General features: G+C 39.0%; 1 protein-coding gene and 1 pseudogene across 1 annotated transcript in view; one reads left to right on the top strand and one right to left on the bottom strand.

Moving 5' to 3' along the window:
- RGSL1 (regulator of G protein signaling like 1) overlaps positions 1–21709 on the bottom strand; it is a 100651-nt gene that overhangs the window by 31161 nt on the left and 47781 nt on the right. Inside the window, exons 11-14 of the mRNA XM_008074404.2 lie at positions 12938–13131; positions 10956–11073; positions 10136–10250; positions 8004–8133 (exon numbers count right to left, since the gene is read on the bottom strand). Coding sequence (XP_008072595.1) covers positions 8004–8133; positions 10136–10250; positions 10956–11073; positions 12938–13131 — 557 coding nt within the window. The remainder of the gene's footprint in view (positions 1–8003; positions 8134–10135; positions 10251–10955; positions 11074–12937; positions 13132–21709) is intronic.
- Positions 1936–2656, top strand: LOC110594601 (annotated as a pseudogene).

Below are 21709 nucleotides of genomic sequence, written 5' to 3'. Positions count from 1 at the left end.
AACATCAAGGTACAAGAAGTCCAAAGAACCCCAGAAGGTTCATTGCAAAAAGGTCATCCCCAAGGCATATAGTGATCCGATGCAAAGTTAATGTGAAGGAAAGAATTTTAAGAGCAGTGAGACAAAAGCATTCAATGACTTACAAAGGTAAACCTACAAATCAGACTAAGAGCAGAATTTGTAGGAGAAAGCCTATAAGCCAGGAGGGATTGGGGCCATATCTTCAATCTTCTCAACAAAATAATAATAATAATAATAATAATAATAATAATAATAATAGACAAGGATTTTGTATCCCACAAAACTGTTTCATATATGAAGAAGAAATAAAGTCTCTTTCAGACAAGCAAATGCTGAGGGAATTTGTCACCAAGGGACCAGTTTTACAAGAAATACTTAAAGAAGTTCTAAATACTGAAACAAAAGATTGAAATATACTAGTAAAAAAATACTGGAAATCATAAAGCTCACATGCCTCATAGAACACCAACACAATAGAGAAATAAATAAATAAATAAAGCAACCAAATAACAACCAGTATGATGAATGGAATAATACCTTACATTCATTATTAACTCTGAATGTAAATGGTCTCAGTGCTCCACAAAAAAAGATATAAACAGGCAAAATGAACTTAAAAAATAACCCAGATATCTGCTGCCTTTAAGAGACCCACTTAACACACAAAGACTCTTATAGACTCAAGGTAAAGGAGTGGGGGAAAATATTCCATGTAAATGGAAACCAAAAATTAGCAGGAGTAGCCATTATCATATCAGATAAAACAGGCTTTAAATTAACAACAGTAAAAAAATGACAAAGATGGTTATTATATAATGATAAAGAAATCAATCCAATGAGAAGACAAAATAATGTTAAGTATATATGTGCCTAATACCAGATCCCTCAGATTTATAAAACAAATTCTACTAAACATCAAAAAAAAAAAAAGAAAAAAAGAAAGAAAGAAAGCCCGCAATACAATAATAGTGGGAGACTTAAACACTCCACTGACAACAATAGACAGATCATCAAGGCAGAAAGTCAACAACGAAACACTGGAGTTAAACCAGATCCTATAGAGCAAATGGAACAGATATCTGCAGAACATTCCACCCCAAAACTACAGAATATACACTTTTCTCATCTGCACATGAAACATTCTCCAAGATAGAACATATGATAAGCCACAGATCAAGTCTCAACAAATTCAAAATAATTAAAATCATATCAAGTATTTTCTCTGATCACAGTGGACTAAAATTAACAATGAACTCCAAGAAGGACTCATGAAACCAAACAAAAACATGCAAGTTAAACAATCTGCTCTTGAATGATCCTTAGGTCAACAATGAAATCAAGATGGAAATTTAAGAATTCCTTGAAACAAATGACAACAATGATACAAGTTATCAAAATCTCTGGGGCATAGCCAAAGCTGTACTCAGAAAAATGTATAGCATTTAAGGCCTACATTAATAAGACTGAAAGACTGCATATTGACAACCTAACATGACACCTCAAGGAGCTAGAAAATCACGAACAAACCAAACCCAAAGCTAGCAGAAAAAAAAATCAATAAAAATGAGAGCAGAACTAAAGGAAATTGAAATTTTAAAAAGATACAAAGGATCAATGAAATAAAAAATCAGATCTTTGAAAAGATAAACAAATTTGACAGACCACTAACTTGATTAATTAAGGAACAAAGAAATTTCTCAAAGAACTAAAAATTGAATTACCATTTGACCCAATAATCTTACCACTAGGGATCTACCCAAAGGAAAATATATCAATATATTTAAAAAGATACCTGTACTGGTATGTTCATTGCAGCACTATTCACAATGGCAAAATCATGGAACCAACCTAAGTACCTACCAACAATTGACTGGACAAAGAAAATGTGGTAATAGTACCGACAGACCTAGAAAGATGGCAGAGGAAGAGCAAAGGAAAATCCCTTTGGTTTGAGAAAATCTCCTGAAAAAGAGGAAGGCTTATCAAGCTCTCAAAGTCACCCAGGCAAAGCAGGCACTTTTGGCAAGGAAGGAGCAAAGAAAAGGAAAAGGGCTCAAGTTTAAGTGATTGGAATTGTTCCTATATGATTCCTGGCAGCAGATACATGACAGTGTGCATCTCAGAAGACTAGAAGTGAAACGTCATGCCTTGGAATTGCCAGATAAACATTCCTTGGCCTCTGTTGTATGCATCCAAAGGATTGATGGGGTGAGTTCACTGGTGCAGAGGACCATTGCAAGACTTCACCTAAAGAAAATTTTCAGTGGTGTCTTTGTCAAAGTCACCCCCCAGAGCCTAAAAATGCTGCGTATTGTAGAGCCCTATGTGACCTGGGGATTTCCAAATCTAAAGTCTGTTCGGGAACTCATCTTGAAATGTGGACAAGCCAGGGTCAAGAATAAGACCATTCCTCTGACAGACAACACAGTGATTGAGGAGCACCTGGGGAAGTTTGGTGTCCATTTGCTTGGAAGACCTCATTCATGAAATTGCCTTCCCGGGAAAGCATTTCCAGGAGATCTCATGGTTCTTGTGCCCTTTCCAATTCTCAGTAGCCTGTCATTCTACCAAAAATAGAGTAGGCTTCGTCAAGGAAATGGGCTCACCTGGCTATTGGGGTGAACGCATCAGCTAATCCGCCTGCTGAACTAGACCTAGAATATCTGAAAACACAGTGCATTGGAAGCACGTGTTTTTGTTTTTTGGAATTGGTATCAAGTATCTTCAGAGAAGATTATTTGGAACTCTTCCTTCAAAAACTGGAAGGAAAGGGTCAGGGAAAAGACAGAAGATTATGTTAATGGCAGGCACCTCTCATCACAGTCCAGTTCCAAGGAAAAATCCCAATGTTCTCCACATTGGCTGCCCCCACCTCTGAAATCAATATATGTCACGCAGGAAGGAGTCTCACTTTGTCACATCGTCTATCCTGAGGTTCAGTATTGGTGAATGAATAAAGCAAGCATGTGTACAAGGAAAAAAAAAAGAAAATGTGGTATTTATACACCACGGACTACTATGCAGTCAGAATGAAATCATGTACTTTGCAGCAACATGGATGAAACTGGAGATCATCATTCTAAGTGAACTGACTCCAAAACAGAAAACCAAACACTGCTATTCTTACTCTTATGTGAGACTTAAATGATCACAAAATAAAAATAATAAACACTAGGGACATCAAAGGGGAGAAGTGAGAAAAAGGGTTAGGGAGCAGAAATTACCCATGGGGTACAATGTTCACTATCTGAGGAACAGGTGACCTGAGACCCAATCCCCACCCATACAAAATATGTCCATGTAATGAACATGCATGTGTACCCCCTGAATTTAAAATTTTAAAAAAACTGTAGCTAGGCATGGTGGCTCACACCTATAATCCCAGCACTTTGGGAGGTGGAGGCAAGAGGATTGCCTGAGCCCAGGTGTTCGAGACCAGCCTGGGCAAACTCTACAATAAACTCAAAAAAAAAGTTGTAAAGAAAAGAAAAGAGGCCAGGCTTGGTAGCTCAGCCTGTAATTCCAGCACTTTAGTAGGCCAGGGTCAGTGGGTTGCCTGAGCCCATGGGTTTGAGACCGGCCTGGGCAACTTGGTGAAATCCCCTCGTCTCTACAATAAATAAAAAATTAGCCAGGTGTGGTAACACATGCTTGTAGTTCTAGTTACTTGGAAGGCTAAAGCGGAAGGATCACCAGAGCCCAGCAGGTGGATGCTGGGGTGGCCATGAGGGTGCATGACACTGCACTACAGCCCGGGCAATGAAGTGAGATGCCAACTCAAAAAAAAAAAAGCAAGAAATAAAAAAGGAAAGAAGATTCAAATTAGCATGATTTGAAGTGAAAATAGAGACGTTACAACGAGACAGGAGATAGCTAGAGAAAGCCTAGGCAGACATACTGGCCAGTCCTCTGGTAAAAATGTAATGAACTCCTGGCAGTCCTCTCAGGCTCAGCATCCATAAACAAGCTCCCTGCAAGCCTCTCAAGCTAGAGCTAAAGTCCTCACTGCTGAGATTGAAAAGCAATCAATCAGCTCACCATTAGGCCCCTACCTCCTGCCAATTGGTCCTTAATACTGACCAATCAAAACAGCAGCATCTCACATGTAGTATGAACCAATCAGCTTGGACTTAGGGCTATATAAGCACCAGATTTCTGCTCCAGACTGGCAACCCCTTCAGGTCCCCTTCCACTGCAGGACCTTCTCTGTCCTCTCAATAAATCCTGCTTACTCACTTTCCACCAGTCTGTGTCCCTCATTCTTCCTGGGCATGAGTCAAGAACCTCGACCCTGAAGAGCTGCAACCTGAAGAGCTGAAACCTGAAGAACTACAGAAGATCAGCGGAGCTGAAAAGTTATGCACCCCAGAGGAGAACTGCCAGAAGAAGGCGAGACTCTGGAACTGAGACACACAGGGGGCTAGGCTTGCCAGCTCCCACAGCCCTGAATTGCAACACTCAGGGATTGACTTGCCAGCCCATTACAGCTGACACTTCCGGGGCTAGGCTTACCAACCCCTCCATGACCCTCTCTGGGGCTTGGCTGGCCAACCCATTGAGCTGACACTCTCAAAGCCCAGGCTGACCTGAAAAATCTGCATCAACAATGGACATGATGGAAATTCAAAAGATCATCTGAGACTATTAGGGACACCTCTATGCAAACAAACTAGACAAATCTAAAGGAAATTGATAAATTCTTGGAAACATACAACCTCCAACCTTGAATCAGGAAGAGATGGAAACCCTGAGCAGACCAATGATAAGTAGTAACACTGAATCTAATTAGAAGTCTCCCAACAAAAAAAGTTCAGGACAATGGACTCTCAACTGAATACTACCAGACCTTCAAAGAGGAACTGGTGCCAATTTTACTGAAACTATTCCACAGGACTGAAGAGGAGGGAGTCCTCCCAAACTCAGTCTACAGGACCAGTATCACTCTGATATCAAAGCCAGGAAAAGATCCAACAACAAAAAAGAAAACGACAGACCAATATCCCTAATGAACGTAGAGGCAAAAATCTTCAACAAAATATTAGCAAATCAAATTCAACAGCACATTTAAAAAATACACCATGACCAAGTGGGTTTTATCCCAGGGATGAAAGTATGGTGCAACACATGCAAGTCAATAAACATGATCTGCTATCTAAACAGAATTAAAAACAAAAATCACATAATCATTTCGACAGATGCAGAAAAAGCATTTGATAAAATCCAATAACATTTCAAGATAAAAACCCTCAACAAAATAGGCACAGAGGGAACATCTCTAGAAATAATAAAAGTCATGTACAACAAACTCATGGCCAATGTCATCCTAAACAGAGAAAAGTTGAATGCACTCCTCCTCAGAACTGGAACAAGGCAAAGATCCCACTTTCACCACAACTATTCAACATAGTACTGGAAGTCCTAATCAGAGCAATCAGGCAAGAAAAAGAAATAAAGATATCCAAATTGGAAAAGAAGAAATCAAACTATCTCTGTATGCCAATGATATAATCTTATATCTAGAGAATTCTAAAGACTACTCCAAAAGATTCTTGGACTTAATAAACGAATTTGGTAAAGTTTCAGGATGCAAAATCAACACACACAAATCGGTAACACTGATATACACCAATAGTGACCAAGCTGAGAATCAAATCAAGAACTCAATCCCATTTACAAAAGAAGTATAAAGCTAAAATACCTACAAATATTTTTAACCAAGGAGGTGAAAGATATTTACAAGGAGAACCACAAAACTCTGATGAAAGAAATTGTAGGGGACACAAACAAATGGAGAAATATCTCATACTCACGGACTGGAAGAATCAATGTTGTTAAAATAACTGTCACCCAAAGTCAGCTACAGATTTAGTGCAATATCTATCAAACTGCTAACATCATTTTTCACAGAATTAGAAAAAAAATCCTAAAATTCATATGGAACCAAAGAGCCAGAATAGTCAAAACAACCCTCAGCAAAAAGAACAAACTGGAGGCATCACATTATCTGACTTCAAATTATACTACGAGGTTATAGTACCCAAAACAGCATGGTAATGGTACAAGGGCAGGCATAGGGACTAATGGAACAGAGTAGAGAATTCAGTAATAAATCTAAATACCTACAACAAACTATTGACAAAATAGACAAAAACATACACTGGGGAAAGGACACCCTGCTCAACAAATGGTGCTGGAAAAATTAGACAGCAACATGAAGAAAAATGAATCTTGATCTCTATCTCTCCTTATTTTTATAGGTTAAAAAAAAAACAAGAGTGGTCAAAGACTTGAATGCCAGACATGAAACCACACAAATTCATTAAAAATTTGGGAAAATTCTTCTGGACATTGGCCTTGACAAAAAAATTATGACTAAAACTCCAAAAGCAAATGCAACAAACACAAAAATAAACACATGGACCTTAATCAAACTATAAAGTTTCTGTACTGTAAAAGAAATAATCAACAGAGCAAATAGGCAACCTACAGAATGGAAAAAGATATTCACAAGTTATACATCTGACAAAGGATCGATATCCAGAATCTCCAAAGAACTCAAATAAATCAGCAAGCTAAAAGCAAATAACCCCATTAAAAATGGGCAAATGACATGAACAGACATCTCAAAAGAAGAAGATATACAAATGGTCAACATATATGAAAAAAAAAATGCATCATCAGGGAAATGCAAATTAAAACTACAATGAGATACTACCTCATGCCAGTCAGAATGGCTATTAAAAAGAATGAAATAAGAATAGATGCTGGCAAGGATGCAGAGAAAAGGGAACACTTATACACTGTTGGTGGGAGTGTAAATTAGTACAATCTCTATGGAAATCAGTATAGAGATTTCTCAAAGAACTAAAAGTAGATCTATCATTTTATCCAGGAATCCCACCAACTAGGTATCTACCCAAATTATTTTTTTTTGTTCTACAAATGAGGAAACTGAGGCACAAAGTAACTTTACAAAGGTCATTCAGGTAGAAAGTGGCAAATTCAAATAGAGGCATTCTGGCTTATATTTTCTGTCTGAAATCTGTAGGTGCCACAAGAGCAGAGTCTATGCTACATGTTTACTACTGTTCACTACTGTATCTCTAGCCACTGGGAAAGTGCCTGCCATATAACGAATTCTCCAGAAGAGTGTTGAATGAATGAATGAGTGAAACAGTTGTATAAATCCATACAACGGACATTTTATGGCAGCCAAAACCAAGGCAGATATATGTGTGCTGACTTAATAATATCCAGTATGCATTATTAAGCAAAAAAAGCTAGTTACAAAGAGTATGACATCAACTTTGTGGGAAAAATAAATATTAAGATATGTATAAAAAAATAACGAGGAGGTTGGTTTACAAAGTATTAACAAGATTATCTCTTGAAGGATATTCACTTCTATACTGTATATTCCTGTAATTTTTTTTACTACCTCTTTATTAATAGCATGTACTAATTTTTCAAGCAGAAGAAGTCTAAAAAGAATTATTACAGCCTAGGTAACATAGAAAGACCTCGTCCTCAGATATACACAAAAAAATTAGCTGGATGTGGTGGTGTATACCTGTAGTCCCAGCCACTCAGGAGGCCAAGGTAGAAGGATCGCCTGAACCCAGCAGTTCGAGACTGCTGTGAACCACGTGATTGTACCACTGCACTCCAACCTGAGCAACAGAGTGAGACCTCAACTCAAAAAAAGAATTTTTAAAGACAAAATTAAGCAACATAAGGAAATAGTTTTGTAAGATGTGATATCTCGCAGTAGCTTAAATTAGCATTCCCTACCCTTGCTGGCTCCCTGAGAAAAGGGCCACTGGGTTTGCTTCATCTCCTACCTGGGCTTGGCTTTGCACACAGGGCCTGGAGTTTTTGCTTGACATCAGGCAGCCACAGTAAGTTGTGTAGCTTCTTATGTGGACTAACCTTGGTGGCTAAAATATCTACAGGGAAGGAGAGTAAATAGAGAAATGACTTACTCTCTTTGCTGCTTTGCATTTCCAAGCGAAGATAGTCTTCAAATTCCTGGCGCTTACTAGGATTCAACATAAATCTGCGGTACTTGCAAAAGCTCTTGATAAAGCTGATCATTTTCAGCCAGCCTCTCTTCTGGGGAAAGAAAGAGGGACATGACATATCCAATAGCATAGTTGCTGTCTAAAGAGAGTCTACTATGTGCCAAAGAGTAGCATTTGTTACATGTGATCCTTATACTTCTGTAAGGGAATGGTTTTCAGCTCTGATTCAAAGCTGAGGAAACTCAGATCAGAGAGCTTGTATAACCTGCCCCAGACTAAGTAGCAGGTAGATGAAAGATTCTGGCTTCAACCAGGTGTATCTGAGGCCATTGTCCATGCTTCTTCTATCACAGTCTTTCAACAGGAAGATCTACGATGCTGGGATTGAGAGGGGGAAGGTGAGGGTAAATGTAGGAAGAAACAAAGGCAGAAATAAGTACAATTCACAGGAAAGGAATAATGGCTCAGACAGATTTTAAAACGTTAAAAAAAATAAGGAAATGAGAAAACCATTTCTAAGCATTTTAAAAACAAAAAACATGATCACATGTACCCGTTCGTATACCCCCCACACTCATACAAATGTATTTTATGTTTCTTCATCGGTATCTTACTAGGTATCCAGTGATCATTCTCACTTTATTTGCTCCTCAGGAAACTGATATTTAGAGCCAAAAAGACTCATTTATTAACTAGCTCAGTTGTCTCAGTCTCTGGAGAGGGAACCTCAGTGTTAGCATGGCTTTAGACAGCTAGCAGTGAAGTACAAACAGCACTGGATTTGGAATCAGAAAGTTGAGTCTAGAACCTAGCTTTTCCATAATTGTGTGATTTGGGTCCACTTAACCTGTGTCTCTTTATTTATTTATTTATTTAGTTTTTTATTTTTATTTTTTATTTTTATTTTTAGAGACAAGGTCTCACTATGTTACCCAGGCTGGTCTTGAACTCCTGGGCTCAAGTAATCCTCTTGCCTTGGCTTGCCAAAGTGCTGGGATTATGGGCGTGAGCCACCACACCTGGCTTACTTAACCTGTGTGCCAATGTCTCTATGTGCAAAATAGAAACAGCCTTCAGGGTTATGGTGGTAGTATATGTAAACCCAAATGCAGTACTTGGCATGAAGTAAGCTTTAAGTACATGCTGGTTCCCTTTGATCTTATCTAAAAGCAACCGGAAGGCCTGAAATCAAAACAAAGTGTCTGGATTTGGGGTAAGGTATTCCTTTAAATATTCTATGTGCTCATTTATGGTGCTCTGATATAGAGTTGGTTCACATATAGAGAAAATACAGAGAAAAAGGAAAGAACAACACATTTTCATTTCTGAAGTATTAGACCAAGGGGCTTAGACGTTATTTTCAGAGATCTCTTAGTTTGATCTTTGGTAGTAGAGCTGGGCTCAAATTTTTCTTATACTGACTAACTCTGAAACCTTTTGAGCAAGTGGTTATTTAAGGGGGCATGTATTATTTTCTCAAACCATAGAAGGAGATTTTCTCAAGTAATGTTCCTGTCTCCTTTTTCCTCCCCTTTTCTCTCCTGTCATGGGAGAAATAATGAGCTAGAAACATTTGAAGGAAGAAAATGGGCACACTCGATCTTCAGCCCTTTGCACTCTCTCCCTTGGATGTGCCTGTTTGCAGGACACTAGTTTCAGACTAGCCCTTCGTCGTATCCTAAGAGACTCACCCTGACAAGTGGAGCCTAGGTTGCTCCATTCTGCCCGTGATGAGATGCATAAGCAAGTCTAATTTGGATGCAGACAAGATCAACAAAACCTCGTTGCTTCACTGCCAATCCATGTCATTCAAACTAAGCTTTCAACAATTAAAAAACTCATATGTCCAACCCCTGTGCCTGCTACTTAGTTGACCCTAATCGCAGGTAGAGAAAAGAGGGACTTCCTTAAATTCCTGGAATAGTAATCTCTCTCAGCTTCAGATTCCTCCTTTGCAAAATGGGGATTTAAAATCCTGCCCTCAAAGAGCAGTTGTTTTGATAAATACACTAACTGAACATCTTTGGTAGACAGTGCCTAGAGAGTGGTTTTCCTGTCTGTAATTTCTTGTTTTCACTTTCTTCCTCGCTGACCTGGGATTCCTGCAGGTAAGTTGTCACTATCTTCGAAGGCTTCCTAGCTGGAATTTGTACTTCAGTTTCTACCTCCTGAGGGCGAGGTGGAAACAGTTCTTGGTAATCTTTAAACCTGCAGAAGAAGACCAAGAATATCAAAGAAGGTAAAAATCCTGGCACACAAAAGAGAACAGTCCAGGAAAACCTACTTCAACTGTTAGAGGAAGTCTCAGTGGGTATTGGGAAATTATGAAATACTTAAAAACAGACCTGGTGTGGTAACTCACACTTGTAATCCCAGCACTTTGGGAGGGTGAGGCAGGAAGATTGCTTGAGCCCAGGAGTTTGAGACCAGCCTGGGCAACATAGCAAGACCACTACAAAAATAAAATAAAATAAAAATTTTTTTTAAATGGGTCGGTGGCACACATGTGTAGTCTCAGAATTTGGAGGCTGAGACGGGAGGATCACTTGAGTTTACAAGTTAAGGCTACAGTAAGCTGTGACTGTACCACTGCATTCTAGCATAGGCAACAGAGTCTCTGGGAAAAATTCTAAAAATTACTCTTCTTACTATATGAATCTTTTATTAATGTCAGCCTAGTCTTCCTGCTCAACACTGTACTGCTCTTTGTTAAGACAAATGAACAGAAATATGTGTGTGTGTGCACACACATACTGGTAGGCAGGTAGGAGTGGTCAAGATAAGTGACTTCTTTTGTGGAGGGGCTCTGGCAATGAGCTGTGGAAATGGAGTATGAGACCCCTGGTTAATAGGGTTTTCAGAAGCCAAGGAGCAACTTCAGAAACAATCCTTGCCTTCACTGAATATACTCACCACTTTTCCTCCAGAGATTTCATGACATGGCCTTGGAGCGCCAGCAATGAAGTTGTGCTGATATGTTGCATGTGAGTGAGTTCTTTAATAATAGAGGCATCACACTGAAGCATTTCTTCTAAAAAACGAGAGAGAGAGAGAGAGAGAGAGAGAATAAAATCCATCATCCCTGTCTACCCTTTCTGAGGTGGCTGGTGTTTTTGTCTTAGAGTCTCATGGCCTCCTATTCTCAATCTGGCTAGAAGTTCTTCACAATTTGTTTGAAAATCCTCAATTCATATTTGGAATGTTGTGTGCAAATCTACTTGTGGGGATCAAATGCTTTCTCGGTTTAGTTCAATTCAAATTTCAACTATGTGGCCATTGCCAGGCCACTGCGGCCACTGCCTTGCTAAGCTATGGTGTGGTCATGTGCTCTTTGAGCTATGGCCAGGCCATGTTTCCTGGCTTTGGTCCCCTCTCTTACTTTGGGGAGGTGAATCTCCTCTTTTTCTCTCTCAAATTTGTATTCTAAATAAACGATATTTATAATATTTTTAAAAAACACCAAATTTCGAAGATATAGTTCAATTTAAATTTCAAAGATGAATGCTGAAGGGAAATGACATATTTAAACTGTTCATTTCTGCTGCTGGTTTGAAAATTCACTTTAGGGAGAGAGCAGAAAAGTAACGGACTAAAGTTAAATTGCTGGGTCAGATGCGGAAGCCAAGACCACACATAAGTACCGTAAGGGCAGTACAGTCCTCCAAGTGTTCAGAGACTATTGTGTTAATTAATTAGATGAAAAATAATAAAGGATAGAACTTGGATATTCCTCTTTCTCTTCTAGCTCATTCAAAGTGCTGTATTGAACTTAACAAATATTTCTTACAAATAAAGATTTGCCAATTTTGCCTCTTTTTCTATATTCATAAAACTGTATAAAGGCATGGTGGCTCACACTTATAATCCCAGTACTTTGGGAGGCCAAGGTGGAAAGATTGCTTGAGGCCAAGAGTTCAAGATCTGCCTTGGCAACATAACAAAAAAAACCCGTCTCAAAAAAATTGTTTTTTCATTAGCTGGGCATAATGGTGTGTGCCTGTGGTCCCAGCTATTCAGGAGGCTGAGTGGGGAGGATCACTTGAGCTCAGAAGTTTGAGCCATGATCGTGGCACTGCACTCCAGCCTGGGAGACAGAGTGAGACCCTACTCCTAAAAAAATAAAATAAATACAGTTATATCCTATCTTAGTTTAATGTAAACAGAAAATATACAAAAACCCTATCTGTGATAAAACAAGAAGGCTCTGTCTTCATTGCTTTGCTACAGATTTGTTTACCTCCAGGATGGGATCATGCTCACCTTTGTTTTCTTTAGAATTAAAGGTTAGTACTTTACTTGCAACTCCTGCTTTTGGCCAAGGATGAATTTGCATGGGTCATATTTACCCTCCTGCCTTAGGCAAGAAAACAAGACACAACTTATGAAACAAAGATTTTCACGTATACAATTCTTCCTGGTAAACTCTCTTCACAACCATGGGTGGTGGACATTCCACCTTTGCATACAGCTAACCCTTGCTTATGTATCTAACTCCAACCTAGTTGATTTGATGGTTCATTGACTTGAATTTGAATTCAGTTTCCTCCAGTTGGACAAGTAGTTCAGTTCTCTGTGTTTCACTTTCTTCATTAGTAAAATGACACTGTTTATCCCTATATTATAAGGATTCGATAAAATTCTATTTTTATAATTAAAAAGAGGATATATATGAAAATATCTTGTACTTGGCTTCTTCTACTACTATTATGGCCTTGGATTTATTATTGTCCTCTGCTTTCACTGTCCTTCTTGATCTTTGTCTCATTATTGCCCCATGTGGCTTCTGCTGTGCCCTGCTCTCTCTGGGGGCCCACATGAGACAGGCTATTTTCCAGACTATTCTCCTAAGACACTATAGGGAGAAAGAAACTGAATCAGGAGAAGAGGATGCATACCAGGAGGCAGTTTGCCAAGAAAGAAAGTCTTGGTTATATTTTCCATGAGTGACTCGTAAATCTTTTCATTGGTCTCTATACTGATCTTTTGTACAGCTATCAGGAACTGCAATGGGCTTTCAGCCTTCCGTTCCCTGAGGAAGTCCCTGAAGAACTCCAAGTGTTGTGTATTTAGGAGGACTTCTGTCAAGTTTCTGGAAAACAAGAAAGCATCTTTGATACAGAAAAAGGGAGCTAGAGTGTGTTTCTCTCATAAACTAAACCAAAACAGAGAAATTTCCTCAGCAGTCAGAAAGGAATGGGACCAACAGCACACCCATGACTCTTCAAAGAAGTGATAATACCCACAGAGTGCAAAGAAGAGAAAAATAGATGGGCAGGATTGGAACTAGCCAGATGTGCCTGGACCACAGCACAAACCACGCACAGCCTCTGGATGCAGCAGGGGAGGTTAGTGGGGGGAATCCAGGAATTCTGTGCTCCTGACATGGACTTGGAAGTCCCTCTGAGCCTTGTGGGGCTCCAGTCCCTCATGGGAAATAGCTGTGCTCTGACAAAACCCACTTAGATCAGTGCAGGAGAAAAAGCCCTGAATGGCTCCAGCCACCATTTCCTGGGACCTCAACCACTCTTGCAGGTTGCTTTCTAGACAGCCAGTGAGGGAACAGACCCCAAGGGCAAATTCTGCTCTGGAAGATAATTCCTGGCTGGGGCAGGCTGTGAGAACACATGAGGCTGGCTGCACTTTGACAGTCTTTTTTTCTTTCTTCACCACTCAAACTGCGTCCTCTCCCTCTTGCTCTCCCGAAGAAAAGCAAGAACGATCATCAATGGCAAATGGCAGTTGCAGCGGAGCAACACCAAGAGCTGGCTTCATGCTCAGGAGAGGACGCTATACCTCCTCCTCATGGTTTCCAGTGCTCTACATGATCAGAGAAACTTCACTAGTAATGAACTATAGAAATGATCCCTGAAAGTATAGACTTGGCTTTGACAATCTTAAAGCAGACTGCCTGAGGATAAAATGGGGGAGTTGGGTGGGACTCACTGACAACCTTTTACTTCCCAGGCAAACTCTTTTTTTTTGAGTTGGAGTCTCACTCTGTCGCCCAGACTGAAGTGCAGTGGCCGCTCCCGGCCACGGCAGCCTCGACCTGCTGGGCTCCGGCGATCCTTCCACCTCAGCCTTCCGAGTAGCCAGAATTACAGGCATGTGCTACCACGCCTGGCTGATTTTTTAAAATTTATTGTAGAGATGAGGTCTCGCTGCCCAGGCGGGTCTTGAACCTGCGGGCTCAGGCAATCCACTCACCTCAGCCTCTCAAAGGCACGGAATTACCAGGCAAACTCTTATTATGTATAGCCTCTGGACAACATGGCAAAGTTACCCAGTGGCCAGAGACTCCTTCCCAATCTCCACTGGGATAGCCAATCATGCACACAGGTGGGGAGCTTGAGTCCTTTCCCTCTACATCCTCATAGAAAGCTCAAGACAGACAGAGATCTTAAGTAATCTTCATTCCCTAGGTTGGCTGGGTACTTCTGTGGGGCAACACAGGCCACGTAGAAAGCCCACAGCCACCATTGCAGCTGGCTTTCTCCAATAAACACCATCTCCTGACCAGAAATCAACTGTCATAGCCCATTACCAATGATAAAGTATGTCAGCTTTGGGAAGGTCTGATCCCAGGCCCCGCCTAACACCACTATCCAAGCCACTCTAGCCACTGAGGATACCTTGAGTCTGTTCAGGTCCCATCTCAACCCAGCCACAGTTGGTAGTTGAGAAACTCATCACACCAAGGTTATATATAACCTTGGAAACCTACCGTGCCTGCATCAGCCCCCAACCAACCCCAAATAAGAAGAAATAGTCTACCCAAATAAGAAGGAATAAGACAAATAATTCTGACATTATGAAAAGACAGAGTTCAACAACCTCAAATGATCACACTAATTCTTCAGCAATTGACCCTAACCAAAATGAAATCTTTGAAATTCCAGACATAATTCAAAAGGTTGATTACAAAATTGTTCAATGAGATACAGGAGAAAGTTGAAAATCAACATAAAGAAATCTTAAGAAACTATTCAGGACATGAATGAAAAATTCTCCAAAGAAACAGATACCTTAAAAAAAAAAAGCTGAAATTTTGGAAATTGAAAAATCATTTATGGAAGTACAAAATATCATGGAAAGTTTTAACAATATTCTAGAACAAGTAGAAGAAAGGATCTCAGAGCTTGAAGACAAAGCTTTTGAAGTAACCCAATCAGTCAACAATATAGAAAAAAAGAATCAAGAGAATGGAACAAAGTCTCCAAGAAATGTGATTATGTAAAATGTCCAAACCTAAAAATCATAGATATTCCTGAGGAAGAAGAGAAAATAACAGATTTGGAAAACCTATTTGAGGGAATAATTGAGGAAAACTTCTCCAGCCTGCACCTGCACTCTCATGTTCATAGCAGCATAATTAATAATAGCAAAGATGTGGAGTCAACCTTAATGCCCATCAACTTCTCAGTGGATAATGTATATGTGACATATATACACTATGGAATATTATTCAGTCATCCAAAAGAATGAAATAATGTCATTTGCAGCAACTTGGATGAATTGGAGAACGTCATCATAAGTGAACTAACACAAGAACAGAAAGCCAAACACTGCATGTTCTCACTTATAAGTAGGAGCTAAACTAAGAATCTGCAAAGGTATAGAGAATGTATAATAAACATTGGAAACTCAGAAGGGGGGATGGGAAGGGGTGGTGGGAAGAAAAATCACCTATCAGGTACAATGTGCACAGGTGGCAGGTACATTCAGGACATGAATGAAAAATTCCTTGGAAATTAACCAGACTTCTTCGCTGCTATGCAATGCATCCGTATAATCAAAAATGGTTTGTATCTTCTAAAGCTATTGAAATAAAGAGAGGGGCCGGGTGTGGTGGCTCATGCCCGTAATCCCAACCTTTGGGAGGCAGAGGTGAGAAGATTTTCTGAGCCCAGGGGTTTGAGACCAGACTGGGCAACTTGGCGAGACCTCATCTCTACAATGAATCAAACAATTAGCAAGGCATGTTGGTGCACGCCTGTAGTTTCACCTACTTGGGAGGTGGAGGCAGAAGGATCCCCTGAGCCCAGCAGGTTGAAGCTGCAGTGGCAGTGAACATGCCACTGCATTCTAGCCTGGGCAACAGAGTGAGACTACAATTTGAAAAGAAAAGAAAAGAAAGAGAGAACAGGGGAAAAAGGATGATGACTCTGGATTCTGTTCCAACTAGAGAATGGGAAATGTCATCTCCCAGGTTGTAGGGCCTTTACCCATTTGTGAAGAACATGGTAGGTGAATTGGTTAAATCTGTCTATTTCCTTGGAAATTAACCTGAAGTTTTACGTGTCCTTTTCCTAAGCTTTGTCCAATCATTTGACAACACCAATGGAAGAGAAGGGGAAGTATTTTAAAGGGGATAAGTTTTTTTCGAGAAAACTTCTGTTTACATTATGATTCAGAACAACTGCTAATTGGCAGTCATTTATGTGAGGCAGAGCATGATTGATTAGCAGTTATTAGTTAATATTTCTAAATTTCCTTTGCTAACTTATTTTTTCACTGATCCTTGGATAAAGGTATCCCTAATGTTTCATCCTCAATCTTTTGTCCTTTTGCCTTATCATTTTTCCCAGGTAATTTCTGCCTCCTCTGTGGTTTCAGTTTTCATTGATATAAGGAAGTGGTTTCAAATTTCACTGATATGGTACAATTACATCTCCAGTTCCCACGAGTTCCACTTCTACACTTCAGTTGCTCATTGAACCACATCTTTAAGTCACAGTTATTATTTAAATCTCTCTACACACACTCATATCTCGACCAAGTTGTTGTTTTTCCTTTACGTATCTATTTCATTAAGTATGATGTTAGCTATAGATTTTAATAGATGCTCTCTATTGGGTTAAGATAGTTATCTTCTATTCTAATTTTATTGAGAGTTTTAAAAATTGTAAACATGTGCTGAATATTGTAAAAGGCTTTTTCTGTATCTATTGAGATAATCACGTGAGATTTCTTCATTTTATTAATATGGTGTATGATATTAATTGATTTTTAGATTCCTTGCATTCCTAGGATAAATCCCACTTGGTCACTCTGTATAATCTTTTTTTATATGTTGCTGGACTTGGTTTGCTAATATTTTGTTGAAGATTAAATCTAGAAACAAGGGGAAGTATTGGTCTGGGGTTTTCTTCTGATGTCTTCTTCTGGTTTTGAAATCAGGATAATAAGTCTGGTAGAAAGTTGTCAAGTTTTTCTTCTTCCTCTACTTCCTCAAAGAGTTAATAAAATATTGATAGTATTCATCCTTTAGAAATTTCATATAATTTTCATGAAGATGTCTGTGTCTAGGCTTTTCTATATGAGAATATTTTTAATTACTAATTCACTTTCTTTTCTTTCTGTAGATATGTTCACATTTTCTACTTCTCCACGAGTAAGCTTCAGTAAGTTGGGTATTTCTAGAAATTTATATATTGCATCTAAGTTGTATAACTTGTTTCTTGCATTTTCTTATAATCTGATCAATTTCTGTAGAGGTGGTAGTGATGTTCCCTCTTTCAATCCTGATTTTGATCATCTGTGTTATCTCACTTTTTTTATTGATCAGTAAAGCTTACCATTTATTTATCAGTTGTGTTCATTTTTACAAAAAAACCCAAGTTGTTTGCCTGGGTTTTATATATTTTTCTTTTTATTTCATTAATTTACACTCTAATAGTTATTACTAACTTTCTTTGACTTTGGTTTGAATAACATCTTCCCACCACTTTTGGTCTCCATTGTTTTTGATATGAAGTGAACTTTAATCTTGCTGTTCCCTTGAATGTGATGAGTCCTTTTCCTTTCACAGCACTCAAGATTTTTTTCTTTGCATTTGTCCTTCAATAGTTTGACTGTAATGTGTCCAGGTGTAGAACTTTATGAACTTATTCTACTTGGACTTCATCAAGTTTTTTTGTATGTCTCGATTAAAGATTTTAATCAAATTTGGGAAAGATTCAGTCACTACTATATTAAAAAAATATTTTCTGCCCCTTCCTCTCTCTTTCCTCTACTTCTGAAACTCCCATTGCTTGTATGTTGATGAGCTTGATTGTGTCCCTCAGGTCTCCGAGGCTCTGCTTATGTTTCTTCTTTTTTCTTCAGACTGCATAACTCTACTGAGCTATCTTCAAGGGCACCAAATCTTTTGTCAACTCAGACCTGCTATTGATTTTCTCTAGCAAAATTTTCATTTCAGTTATTATACTTCTGAACTCTAGATTTTTATTTGATTCTACTTTATGATTTCTGTCTCATTATTGATATTCTCTATATGATTAATCATTATCAGGCTGGATGCCATGACTCACACCTGTAATCCCAGCACTTTGGGAGGCCAAGGTGGGAGGATTGCTTGAGTCCAGAAGTTCAATAACAGTGTGGGCAGCACAGTAAGACCTCATCTCTACAAAAAATTTTGTTAAAGTGAGCCATGTATGGTGTCCCACACCTGTAGTCCCAGCTACTCAGGAGGCTGAGGCGAAAGGATTGCCTGAGCCGAGAAGGTCATGGCTGCATTGAGCTGTGATTGTGCCACTGCACTCCAGACTGGGTGACAGTGAGGCCTTGCTCAAAAAAAAAAATTATCATCATCATAGTTTCCTTTAACTTTTTTTTTTTTTGATTTGGAGTCTCACTCTGTTACCCAGACTGGAGTGCAGTGGCTGCTCCCAGCCACCGCAGCCTCAACCTGCTGGGCTCTGGCGATCCTTCCGCCTCAGTCTTCTAAGTAGCTGGAACTACAGGCATGCGCTACCATGCCCGACTAATTTTTTTTTTGATTTATTGTAGAGATGAGGTCTCACCAAGTTGCCCAGGCGGGTCTCGAACCTGCGGGCTCAGGCAATCCACTCATCTCAGTCTCCCAAAGCTCTGGGATTACAGGCTGAGCCACCAAGCCCGGCTTCCTTTAACTTTTTAACCATGATTTTCTTTTGTTTGTTGAACATGTTGCTTGGGACTCTTTAGTGAGACCAACACCTAACTTATCTCAGGGAAAGTGTCTATTGATTGCCCTTTTTCTTCCTGTGTATAGACCATTGTTTGTGTGTGTGTGTGTGTGTGTGTGTCTGTGTTGTTTTTTATTTAAAGCTGACATTTTGGATAATATACAGCAGCAACTCTGGAGTCTGAACCTACACCCAACCCCTTATCCACCAAAGACTGTTGCTGTTAATGATTTTGTTTGTTCTATTTTGTTTTTCATTAAGTGACTTACATGGGCTAATTCTGTATAGTATGTCTCCCTGTAGCGTGTGGTCACCAAAGCGTCTGCTTAGTTTTTATTTTCTTTTTAAAATTATATATATTTATATATTTAAATTATAGAGATGAGGTCTCTCTATGCTGCCCAGGCTGGTCTTAAACTCCTGTGCTCAAGTGATCCTCTCTCCTTGGCCTCCCAAAGTGCTGGAATTACAGGCATGAGCCATCATGCCCTGCCAGATTTTTCTTTTTTAAAATTATTTTTCTTTCTTATCCTAGCTTTCAGGGCCTCACGGTCAGCCAACTATAAGTAGATCACTGGGTCCCTCTATGGTCTCTGTTGAGCATTTGCACAGCCTTATCAAATTCCCCTGGGAATGTCTTATTCTTGAGCTCTCCCTTTTATACTTTTGGCTGTTTAGTGCTTGCCCAACTAGTATCACTGCCTTAAGTGGCTGTGATGGTGGCCTTCCTGATTGTTTGCCAGAAGGATTGATATTGTCTTTGATAACTCCTGGTTATGGACTTTTCTGTAGAGCTTAAAACATGTCTGCTTCCCCTGCTGGCAACACGAACGCCAGTGCTCATGGCTGTCGTGCTTGTGGGTGGTGTGAGCAATTCCAAGTTTACATACCACAGACACCATTGTTCTTACTGAGGTTTGGCAGTTGAGTTGAATAAACACTTTTCAATTTGTTATAATATGACTTCAGTTAATTTATAGAGTTCTGACATTCTTTTTGACAGGTTTTCTCAGTTTTATTATTGCTTTTATAAAGAGACCACTTGCAAGGTTCTTACCCTACTATTCCAGAAGTCTGATTCTTCCTTTTCAGTGTTTTTTTACATCTGTATCTTTCCTTTCATTTTCACTTCCTCTGTTTACCTTAGATGTTTAATATCATTTGCCTGAACAACTACAACAACCCTCTGATTATTATTTCAGTCTCTGGGTCTCTGATTCTTTATGCCCATATTGCTATTTCTGACAGGGTAATAATTTTAATATCCATATAACAGGTATTTCTGCCACCCACTGCTTCAATAAAATCCAAAGAAACCTCATTGCCACTTAATGCAAATTCTTTGATAATCTTTTCAAGATTTTTTTCAATCATTTGATCTCATTTGATCTCAATCTGGGTTTTAAACTTTGTTTTACATTTTTTCACCTAATGCATTCTGCTTCAACACCACTGGACTATTTTCAAGTCTTCGAATGCTGCCTTTATATTCCTAAGTTTATGTCTTTGTGTCATTTCTTCAGCTTGTGGTTATGAAGAAATAATCCAATTTCTTTGCAAGTGAATTCCTACATGCAGTTCAGGGCCTCTTCTGGTATTCTAACTTTTCCTGATCTTCACTCAAAATTTCTTTCTCCTTCCATTATATTCCCATAGTGACTAGCCAATATTTTATTATAATGTTTTAAGGTCAGCTTTGTGTTTTATTTAGTTACATATTAGATTAAGGGCAAGGACTGTGTCTTATTTTTGTATCATCAGCACTCACAGAGTATCTGGGACATAGTATGTGTGTGATCAATAACTGTTAATTACATTAAATACAAGGTAGGAACAAGGTTTAAGAGAATTGAAACTATAGTATCTTTGGGCCAATTCTGTTGTGGTCTTAACTGAAGTCATGAAGCTAGACTATATGACCCTGCATGAGTCCTCTAGAACTTCATAATCTTATATGTGATTTAGAAAAGACCTCAGTGATATTTATGCTCAACTAACTTGGAAAATAGGTATTTTGATAGACATAGTAGAGAGCAATGACTAGTACAAATAGAAACAGCAAAAATAAATAAATAATTGGAACTCAGGGAATAATTTAATTTACTTGAAGGGGGGAATCTATCTAGAGTATTTAGAAGAGACAGAAGACTCATCACCCTCAATGTGTGTTATCTGTAACTGAAAACATCCTCGTGTGGGGGTTTCTGTGCAAAATATTCTACCAGAGATGCTGACTACCAAATTTGTATGTACTTCCACATATTCATCCTCTAGAAAGAGACCTTTCATATAGCTAGCCCTTGATAGATAATAACCGAATAAAAATGAATAAATGAGTATATGAGTGGCAAGGCCTACGAAACATTATAATCAGGTCAAGAAGATGAGAAACATACCTAAAGAATAAAGAGCATTAAAAAAGTAGTACATGGTAAGTTTTTGGTAGTGTTCTTTAGAGATTTAAGGTTTCAAAGGAGGAGGAGGTTATAGTCAACATAACAATTGGAGAACTTTTGATGTATAGGTGGCACTTATGCTAAGGTACATGGAAATAAAGACGGATGGGCCCTCTTTAAAAAAAAAAAAAAGGCACAGAGACTTTACTTTGCTGTGGGACCTTACCAGAGTCTGACTCTTGGGTTGACTATAAGAGGGAAAAAGCATGAAGTAAGGAATCGGTTAGGAAGTGATTACTAATCCTTTTTGTGTGCTGTC

This window comes from Carlito syrichta, unplaced genomic scaffold, assembly GCF_000164805.1.
Source record: "Carlito syrichta isolate Samal-C Ts95f unplaced genomic scaffold, Tarsius_syrichta-2.0.1 Scaffold316427, whole genome shotgun sequence".
Taxonomy (NCBI): Eukaryota; Metazoa; Chordata; class Mammalia; order Primates; family Tarsiidae; genus Carlito; species Carlito syrichta.
The sequence above is the reverse complement of the archived record's forward strand: the minus strand, read 5'-3'. Positions and strand labels throughout refer to the sequence as shown.